At 36.4% G+C, this 10,000-nt stretch overlaps 3 protein-coding genes across 3 annotated transcripts in view; 2 read left to right on the plus strand and 1 right to left on the minus strand.

Moving 5' to 3' along the window:
- Positions 1 to 189: 189 nt before the first annotated feature.
- LOC147468454 (cysteine-rich DPF motif domain-containing protein 1) lies at positions 190 to 5,052 on the plus strand. The gene is made up of 2 exons (XM_086554322.1): positions 190 to 1,802; positions 4,539 to 5,052. Exon 2 carries the CDS (start codon positions 4,652 to 4,654, stop codon positions 4,988 to 4,990), a length of 339 nt encoding a protein of 112 aa, XP_086410448.1. The 5' UTR covers positions 190 to 1,802; positions 4,539 to 4,651; the 3' UTR covers positions 4,991 to 5,052.
- LOC122244967 (iron-sulfur cluster assembly factor IBA57, mitochondrial) lies at positions 1,801 to 2,919 on the plus strand. The gene has a single exon (XM_086554321.1). It carries the CDS (start codon positions 1,827 to 1,829, stop codon positions 2,865 to 2,867), a length of 1,041 nt encoding a protein of 346 aa, XP_086410447.1. The 5' UTR covers positions 1,801 to 1,826; the 3' UTR covers positions 2,868 to 2,919.
- A 1,558-nt stretch (positions 5,053 to 6,610) lies between the features above and the next one.
- Positions 6,611 to 10,000, minus strand: part of Nop56 (Nop56 ribonucleoprotein) — a 6,109-nt gene continuing 2,719 nt past the window's right edge. The window contains exons 2-9 of the mRNA XM_043003074.2: positions 9,909 to 10,000; positions 9,577 to 9,725; positions 9,188 to 9,396; positions 8,890 to 9,077; positions 8,226 to 8,627; positions 7,820 to 8,005; positions 7,574 to 7,704; positions 6,611 to 7,427 (exon numbers count right to left, since the gene is read on the minus strand). The exon at positions 9,909 to 10,000 is cut by the window's right edge and continues 113 nt beyond it. Coding sequence (XP_042859008.1) covers positions 7,188 to 7,427; positions 7,574 to 7,704; positions 7,820 to 8,005; positions 8,226 to 8,627; positions 8,890 to 9,077; positions 9,188 to 9,396; positions 9,577 to 9,725; positions 9,909 to 10,000 — 1,597 coding nt within the window. The 3' untranslated portion in view covers positions 6,611 to 7,187. The remainder of the gene's footprint in view (positions 7,428 to 7,573; positions 7,705 to 7,819; positions 8,006 to 8,225; positions 8,628 to 8,889; positions 9,078 to 9,187; positions 9,397 to 9,576; positions 9,726 to 9,908) is intronic.

Below are 10,000 nucleotides of genomic sequence, written 5' to 3' on the forward strand. Positions count from 1 at the left end.
TTATAAGTTATTTTTTAGGAATTATCCAGGACAGGACCGTTTGGAGATCAAAGTAACATTAATAAGTATTAAATATGGCCAAATAATCTGCCTAAAGTAGATAACTTATCATATACACCTCTAAGGAACTAGTCAAAGCTTTACCTTGCCAATTATCATATGGTAGAGGTTTGTTGCCCTTTGACAGTGTATGAAGTGTTAAGGCTACAGCATTTATCAACCTGCAAAAGTCAAGCCTCATCAGTTCCATTTACGCTGGATGATGTGATATCACATTAACGTAATATTTCCCTCGCGACTGATGGTGTCCTATCTCATCATGGACTCTCCCCATATATACACATTCTACGTAGTTATGTATTGTAGTTGCATTTGTGTACACATTCTGCATAGTTATGTGTATATATACACATATTGTAGTTGCATTTGTACATAGACATTTTCTTGACTTGTAGAAGAATGTTTGTAAAGATACAGAAATGTCTCTGAAAATCTCTGTGAGAGGTTTAGTTCAGCCTCACTGCTTGAGAAATCTCTCAGCAGTAAGATGCATGCACTTGCTATCTTGTCGGTCAAAAAGGCATTAGGCAAACATAATCATTTAGGAAAGTTTCACCATTACCTTGATAGTGTATCAGCTTTGCATAATTAGGAGGCTGTTTTCCCATTTCTATTTTGATGTCAAGGATGGCAGTGAGTGGCACTGTTTGACGTCTTCCTTCAAGCTTCAAGGGCACAGAGAGCTACCCCCCCTCCCCCATATATACTTTTACCTGAATGTCCCTTCTCCATGTGTCTGTGGTGGCTCCTCTCCTAGCCCTCCATACCATACCCATACATATTTCCTAAAATATCATGATGAATTAATGTTTCATTATGTGTTTTGCTTGCATAGTTTTCCTGATTTTCCCTGAAATACGAGGGGTAACTTTTTCAATAAAATGACCAATTGTTTGGAAATTATTTCACAAAAAAAACACATGACATACATTTGATAGTGTGTACAGTAGAGCTCCTCATACAATAAAGACCAAATTTGACCTGTGGTAAAAGTCAAAAATCTTTGGATGATTTGCAGCTTGGGCCAAGGTTGGCCTGACATTTGTGGTTTGTAGCAATTAATGTGGTCCTTTCTGGATAATTGCTATATGAGTAATTCACAAAATATGATAAATCTTACAGGTTTACCCATAGTGGCCTTCAAAACAGAATTTCTTTCTCATAACTATGTTGGATGTATTCTATCTAAATTCACTTGAAGCTAGTTTTGGCTTGTGGTATTACCGAACAATCTTATGTCCATCTTGAGAGTGGCGCATTGTAAAACACTCCAGTCAGTAATCCAGCAAGGAAAGCAACCTCTATCATTTGTATATTCTGATAAGATAGAGCTTGGAAAGGTTTCTTATATGATGAAAAGTTACTTGGGAGGTTTACAAGTTCTACCTTACCAGAAAATTTGCAGTGGAGGTTTGTTAGCCTTTGTTAGAACACCAAAAGCACTTTGGATTTCAAATTTGATATTAGGTTATGATTTAATGCTTAATTTTCATATATATTGACCAAAAAGTATAAATTTTTCCAATGAGATCTCATGTGTGCAGTGTGCAAAAGAGCTGATGTATGCACTTTAGGTGGTTTGGCAAAGGAGTATTGTAGGTCAAGGATTAACAAAGTGTATGTACTTTTTTCCTTCTATAACTAATTGAATTCACTATAGTATATAATTTTTTTTTTTTTTTTCAGGAACTGAGCAGCAAGAGGACTAGTCATCTTCAGGAGCAAGATTAACTGAGCATTTGGTAAATTGATCCAGAGCACAAATCATGTTGCACATATTTAATAGATTGTGTCGCCAGACAGCACATGCTGGAAGGAAGTGGGTCAGCATTTCTTATTCCATGCGAAGAAACCTTAGCGCTGAAGTGCAGACAAACAGAAGCTTAGTACAGGTCAATGGCAAAGAGGCTTCTGCTTTTCTGCAAGGCCTTATCACAAATGACATGAACCACTTATTAGAAGGAGCAACCAGCATGTACTCAATGATGCTCAACACTCAGGGCAGAGTCGTATTTGATACCATAATTTATAAGAGGCATGAGGAAAGTTACGTAGTTGAATGTGACTGTGAAAAAGTGGACCATTTATTGCGTCATCTGAAGATTTACAAAGTGCGTAGGAAAATTGACATTAAACTTCTTGAAGACTTTAATGTTTGGGCTGTGTTTGAGCCAGAGTTGGATATGAATGATATTACGCAGGTAGATGTAGAGTCTTTGTATCTCAATCCGAAAGCAGAATCTGAGGTCCTCCTCCAGCTAAAAGACACTGTTAGTGATGTCATTGTCACAAGAGACCCAAGGATGAAATATCTAGGACACAGGCTTGTCGTCCCCAATAAAAACCACATCACAGACGTTGTATCAAGTGCTGAACTTGGCAAGCACTTTTTCAAGTTGTTACGTTATAAGTTGGGCGTTGGTGAAGGGCTTCAGGAGCTCCCACCAACGAAGTGTTTGCCACTTGAAGCCAACCTGGATTATCTTCATGGAGTAAGTTTTCACAAAGGCTGCTACATTGGGCAAGAACTCACTGCCAGAACTTACCACACTGGTGTTGTACGCAAGAGGTACATGCCCCTCGTATTTTCTGGTGATGCTTCCAGTCTTGATTACGATACTAACATCATCAATGAAAAGGGAAAATCTGTAGGAAAGGTTCGAGGAATAGATGGTCAATATGGGGTAGGGCTTTTGAGAATTAAAGAATGCTTAGCTGCTGAAATTCTGAAAGTCAATGATATAGTCGTGAAAACATTCAGGCCTCCATGGTGGCCCATTGAAGCTTCAAAAGAAAAAATGAATTAGACCTAATGGTCAAAGCAAACAAAGCTAGCATTTTATATATATATATATATATATATATATATATATATATATATATATATATAAATACATATATATAAATATATACATATATATATATGTGTGTGTGTGTGTGTGTGTGTGTGTGTGCATATATACAGATACATATGTATACATATACATATGCATATATACACACACGTATTTGTATGTATATGTATATGTATACATATATATATGTATATATATATTATATATATATATATATATATATATATATATATATATATATATATATATATATGTATTTATATATATATATATAATTATATATGTGTGTGTGTGTGTGTGTGTGTGCATGCACACATTCAAAGGATTGACATCACAGTGCTTAGCAGTATATCTAAGTCTTGAAATTGTTTTATTTCTGAATTATATTACAAATGTTGATTAACTGATTAGTTATAAAAAAAAAAATTGAATGTTCCAAACTTGCACTTTTGGACTATATACTTACAATATATGCATTTATCATAACTTTTCATATGCTTAGGGAAAATGTGGCAAATCAAAATACGTAAGAGATATTTTACTCGGGAGAGGAACTTCAGGATTTGGCTGTTGTTTATTGTCTCTTGAAAACTTGTGAAGGAAAATGGTTTTATTGTTTGTCATAACTTTTACATATTTTGGTTACATATAATGAAACAGTTGGTTGATTAAGCTGCCTGTGATTTGATATCTGAAAATGATTCTTAGTTCTTGGCAGCAGAAATATAAATTAAGGCCTTGATTGTTTTTAAGGTGCTATTTTTGTTGACACTGGCAGAAAACTTGAGAATTACGTATCACCTACTGTATTATTAGTGCAGCCTCAAAAAGTTGGGAAATGTGTTTATAAAAGCATGAAGAGAACATGCTCAGGTTCTTGTTTGATGTTTGTATTTTGTCATCTAGTCAGTTGTTATTAAATATATTTTTGAATATTACTTTATTTTCTTATCTTTACCAAATGATATAACCTGATAATATTATATATCCATCAACATCTCTTCATAAACAAAATTATGACTATTGTGACAATATGTAAAATTGAAATCCATATTAACCCATTCCCGACGGGGGATTTCTAGCCTAGAATGTCCAAATGCCGGGGCGTTCAAATTATTAGGCCTAAATCAATTGAATAGCTGGCACAATACTGTGCCGCCCGGCAACTGGGCTTTTGAATGCGCGGTACACATGCTGTACCACCCGTCCTGTGTGGGTTAAGGGGGATAGCACATATGGATTGAAAAGGATATTTCAAGTCAAACCCCTGATGGTTTGCATAGGTAGACTTTGAGGTCTGTGAGCCAAGTTTGACAGCATATGGTGTGTAATTGCTCTTGTAAAACCTGCTTAAGATGAACGTTGCATTCTTTTTTTCTTTCTTTCTTTTTTTAGTACTGCCATTTATTTCATTGCTTACTCATTTACACTTCATTTTACAAGTTTTATCATTTGATAAAACTAGTAAGTTGACAAAATTGTTAAGTAAACAGACCTTGCAAGAATATGGGAAAATTTATTTCAACAAAAAGGAGAGATGGCAAGATGGTTGGGAAGTGTGATAAATGAAACTAACGGTTTAACAATAATAAGAATATTTGGATTTGGCTTTTGCTGTTTCAGCTTGGAGAAACGTACCCACAAAGACACTCCCAAGGTGAAGATATTATAATGTGTCCAGACTATATAAGTTGAGAATCCATACCAGCTTACACCGTAAAGGAAATCTACCAACTATGGCCTCGGCTAGCGACATCAACATGAAGAATGAAAAGGGTGGAACATTCCTCTGCGAAGCCTGTGGTTTGACAGAGTGCTATAACTACTACGGCTGTAAACCGCCCTTCCACAAGGATATCACATTCCTCGAGCACTGCTATGTGATGAAAGACCCGTTCCAGAGTGCCGGCGCAAAGTCCTTTCTCTTGTTAGGCTCGGAGTGCGTGGCTTGTAAGCGGGTTGTGTGTCAAGCATCCTCGTGCAGCGTCTTTTACACCAAGAGGTTTTGCCTTGACTGCGCGAGATCGAGTATGGAAGAGTTTCCCCCAGAAATGCAGAAAAGAATTGGGAAATAGGTAGATAATGAGGAAGAGGACGCTTACTGCTTGAAATCTTGAAATATAGATTGAGAACTTGATAATAACTTTCATTGATCCATTTATGTATATATATAAACTGGAAATATTCTAAAAACAGTGTATTATACCTTATGTTGAATTGACATCTTTATTTCACACTTCTTTTTTTTCAATTACATGCAGACATCTGTAGAAGCTGAGACTATATACAAGTGCAATATTGTTACATGTGAAATGGTATTTCCAGTTATTCAGAAAACAATGCTTTTTAATATTCATGTATAACAGGCACTAATAGTTAGTAATACATTTGAAAAATAAATAACTGCAGAATTTTCAGAAACACAAGTAATGGTATTAACAGTCTCACTAATAAAGAAAATCTGGCAAGACCAAATATGAAAATGAAAAAAATGATACAAAAGTAACAATGGTGTGAGAGAGTAAGAATGAAAGTGTGAGTGTGAGAGTAAGGCTAAGAATGGACTGAGTAAGTGAGTGTGTGTGAGAGAGTGAGTGAGTGAGTGAGTGAGTGAGTGAGTGAGTGAGTGAGTGAGTGAGTGAGTGAGTGAGTGAGTGAGTGAGTGAGTGAGTGAGTGAGTGAGTGAGTGAGTGAGTGAGTGAGTGAGTGAGTGAGTGAGTGAGTGAGTGAGTGAGTGAGTGAGTGAGTGAGTGAGTGAGTGAGTGAGTGAGTGAGTGAGTGAGTGAGTGAGTGGGTGGGTGGGTGGGTGGGTGGGTGGGTGGGTGGGTGGGTGGGTAGGTGAGTGAGTGAGTGTGAGTGAGTGTGAGTGAGTGAGTGAGTGAGTGAGAGAGAAAGAGAGATTGAGATTTCTGATGAGCAGAAAAGCTATCACCATATATTCTATTCCTGCTTTAAAATAGTACATACTACTTCGTTTAGTGTGCAACAATTTAGAAGCTTAGTCAATTTCTCACACGTACATGTATGTGAACTGCCTCATTTTTTCCAATTATAAAATCTTAAGCATCAACCTTTTACAATTAGGGTCAGTTGGATTTCAGAAACATCTATTTTCACTTGGCTCCATGTTCTTTCTCTCTTTCAGAATAAACCAAATCCAAAGTAATACCTCAACACACCAATTCTTTTCAAATATTTTGGACAGTTGAAGGCACTTTGCATATATTAAGAACTTTAGATTGAACAATTATATAAAATTACCAGCCCATCAAGTTGTTAACAGGGAGTTCTGGAATAACATAAATTATGGAGAAAAGTAATTTATGCCATTAGGATTAATATTTTGAAAGCTATGAAATATTTTATTGTTTAAGCACTGCTAATTATCAGTGCTATACAGTTGTATTTCCCAGTAATAATCAAAACGATGATAATGATAAAATACTTTAGTCTTCAGTATGGATTGCATCTTGGAAATTTTCTCCTTTCCATAGCTCTCTCAGTATTAATTTGGGTAAATATATGATAATGAGTTCATGAGTTTCAATTACACAATTCTTTAAAATTCCTACTTGTATTTATCATTCTCACTGGCCATTTTGCCGAATGCATAGATTCACAGGATTTAATAACTCATGGCCTTATTATTATACCTCAAACCTCACTCATTAAGATCAAGGTTTGAGTGAAATCAATTTGTATAGTACAAATGTTTATTGAATAATGTATTACACTGCAAGCTTAAATGTTTCTTTTGTCTTCCACGCATACATACATACACACACTCAAACATACACAGGCACACGATATGATTTTTTTTTTCTAAAATGTCTTGAAATGTTTTAAGTCCCCAAAACAATAATAACTGCAATACTGAAAAAGGAATACTTCAAATAATGCAGTATTACAAAAAATAACAAACTGTTTAATTTAACTTCAACTTTTACATAAATTCTAGGTAGTATAAGCAAAGAATTCAAACTTTAAATTCGTCTATAACATGATCCATCATATTTTTACATTTGTTTCACCATTCATTTTTCTCTGAGCAAATAAATACAATTTGCAATATTTCTAACAAAGTGTCAACAATAAGAAATGCATAAAATGAGATTTTACTTCTTTTTCATAGGCATAAGAAATAAATGATATATTTTAGCACAATAATAGGTACCTGATTTTTTTTTCATATAACAGGTAATAGAAGGAAAAAAAAATAAATAAAAAAATAAAATAAAAAATAACTGTCATAAAATAAACTAGATCATTTGCTTATTCATCCGCAGTCTCTTTTGCTGCCTTCTTCTTCTTCTTCTTCTTTGTTGTCACCTCAGCAGCCGGCATCTCCTCTACTACAGCGGTCTCCTGCTCCGCTTCCACTGCTTGGGCCTTCTTCTTCTTCTTCTTTTTCTTTTCTGAAAGGCCATTCTCAGCAACCTGCATTGGCTCTTCTTCCGCTGGTGCTTCTTCTACTACCACCTTGTTCTTCTTCTTCTTTTTCTTTTCGGTAACCTGAGGGGCAGAAAAATGTAAGAACTTTTTTTTTTTTAAACACGTATGACATTTATGAATGAATGAATAAAATAAATATATATGTTCCTGAACTATATCTAGCTTTGTGTTGACAGGTGAAATTATTTTACATTTCTGAGACTTACTTCCTCTGTAACTGGTTCCGTGACCTCTTCTGCTACTGGTGCCTCCTCTGCTGCTTCCTCCTGTTGCTGCTTCTTCTTCTTCTTCTTCTTCTTGGGTGTTTCTCCATTTACTCCATTCTCAGCAATATCCCCTATTGAGGATGGCAAAGTTAATAAAGGTAAAAGGAAGGGTATATAACATTAAACCTTACTTCGATTATTATTTTGTCAAAATGTTGTGAAAATGTCAAGACACACTAGACTTACCATTAACCTCTTCCAGTTTCCTCTTCTTTGCCTTTTTGGCCAAAGTGGTAATGAGCTGGTTGTGTTCTTCCAGCGCTTCACTCATCACTTCCACGTTCTTCCTAGGAATGTTCCCCGTTTCGTAGAACTTTAGTCGATCCTCAACTTGATTTCTTAATTTCTCACCGAACACATTAGTCAAGTTTTCTGTGGAAGGATTCAATAGGTTGAATGAAAAGCAAGACATGGCTTCCTTCCTTGTTCATAATAATGAAGGTTTTTCATTTGCTCCAAGAGATAAACTTAAGATCAACCACATGATTTTATCTTTGAACTGAAATGGGAAGGGGGGATAAATGAAAAGAACAAATATAATAGGAATCAATTACATGATTAAAAACAACACTTCTCCTTCCATTCTACTGACCTGTGAAACAATCAATGCGGGAAGCAATGGAACACTTGTTAGCCAGGTAGCGTGAGATTCTTCCCTTGTTGGCAGCACCAGCTCGCCCAATGAAGGTAGAGTGGTAGATGAGGCCATACTTCGGCGTATTAGACTTAGTTTTGATGGCACGGAACAAAGCCTTCTCTGCCCCTAGGATCTGAACTGTGGATGCAGGGTACTTGGCAAGGTTGGTAAGCGAGCCTGCATGAGAAATGAGGCGAGCGCCGACTACTTCTCCAATTAGGGTGGCCAAGTTGGGGGCTACGCTGTCCATCTTAGATTTGAGATATTCTGATAGCTGCTTGCGATATTCCGAGAGGGCTACAACTCGCTTTGCAAAGCGCTCAATGTTTATCAAGTCAATTGGCGAAATGTCCATACCTGAAAGAAAGATTTCAATTAACTGGAAGCCTATTACCAATTAAAACAGCAATACATACATGAGGATAAGTTTTTAAGAATGTTAAAAACAAGAAAATGACTAAAAACAAAATTCAGTGTGAAGGAGACAGAAAAATGGTGTTCATTAAGGAGGAACAGATAGTACTACTTCAAAAATCCATAACTGTATAAAGTACTACTTCAAAAATCCATAACTGTATATGGTCCTATTTCAGAAAACCTTCACTGTGGAATCACTCACCCATTGACATTCTAGCGGCATCCAGAATAGCCTGGGCTTTTGCAGAATCCATGACAATCTCCTCCAGCTTTTCCAAAGACTCTTCTTTCAGTGAAGTCCTCTCTTTGATGAAGTTGGCACACTGGCCATATTGGTAGTTGTCGGTCACAACCTTTGCAAGCTCTGGGAAGTGATAAGAGTACCATTCCCTGAAAATAGAAAGTTGAAGTCAAGTCACAATGAAATAAAGAAAGAAAGAAAGAGATATTATCTGCACCATTAATACTGGTGACAATAGTACAACACAAGGAACCCTTACTTGATTCTCATGGCAAAAGTATTGATATCCTTGTCTAATTGATCCACCAAGGCAATGCTCTGGATGATCATGTTATCAGCACGGTTCACGTTGAACTTGACCTTTCCTCTTGAGTATGAGTGACCCAGACCCAACTCTGTCTGCTTGATAGAGGCTATGGTAAGGCCCTTCACGAAATGGGGGAGGTGGGTCCTGATGCCACGGATAACCTGTAAAGCAAAGTGTATTCCATCTAACGGACTGTCCGAAATCTTCGAATATGAAGACTGATGATTGCCATTGACTTTGGAAAGGCCTAGTGAATTTACCAGACTAAATTCTAATGATTAGGGAAATTTATAATTTTACAAAAAGTCAAGAATTCAAAATCTTGAAAAACAAAATCTCACCTCAGGAACAACACCAATGTGTGTTACACTGATACTAAGAGCTTCGTTGATGGCAGCCCCCAACTTGGGATCAATAACACCCAGTTGGAACATCCTCGTCTGGGGCAAGTTGGTCTCCAAAAAGGCACTAAGGTCATCCGTCAGTATTCCTATAAAAAAAAGAGAAAACAATTCAAGGAAAATGCAATAATAATATGACTAAAAATAAACAAAAATACTGCTGGTCAAGTGAAACCATGCCTCTAACAAAACCTCTGAAGAGAGAGAGATAGAGAAAAAAAAAAGACAATAATGACAACAACACTGATGACATTTAAAGTTATTAATCTTACCTTCTGTGATACTGTTGATGTTCTCAAGGGCAGATGCGGCGGAAGCGAAGGCTTTGAAACCAACCAGCTTCACGATCTGCATGAACTTGCCA

Source organism: Penaeus japonicus, unplaced genomic scaffold (assembly GCF_977035675.1).
Source record: "Penaeus japonicus unplaced genomic scaffold, GWHDUDI00000001_assembly GWHDUDI00000029, whole genome shotgun sequence".
Classification (NCBI taxonomy): Eukaryota; Metazoa; Arthropoda; class Malacostraca; order Decapoda; family Penaeidae; genus Penaeus; species Penaeus japonicus.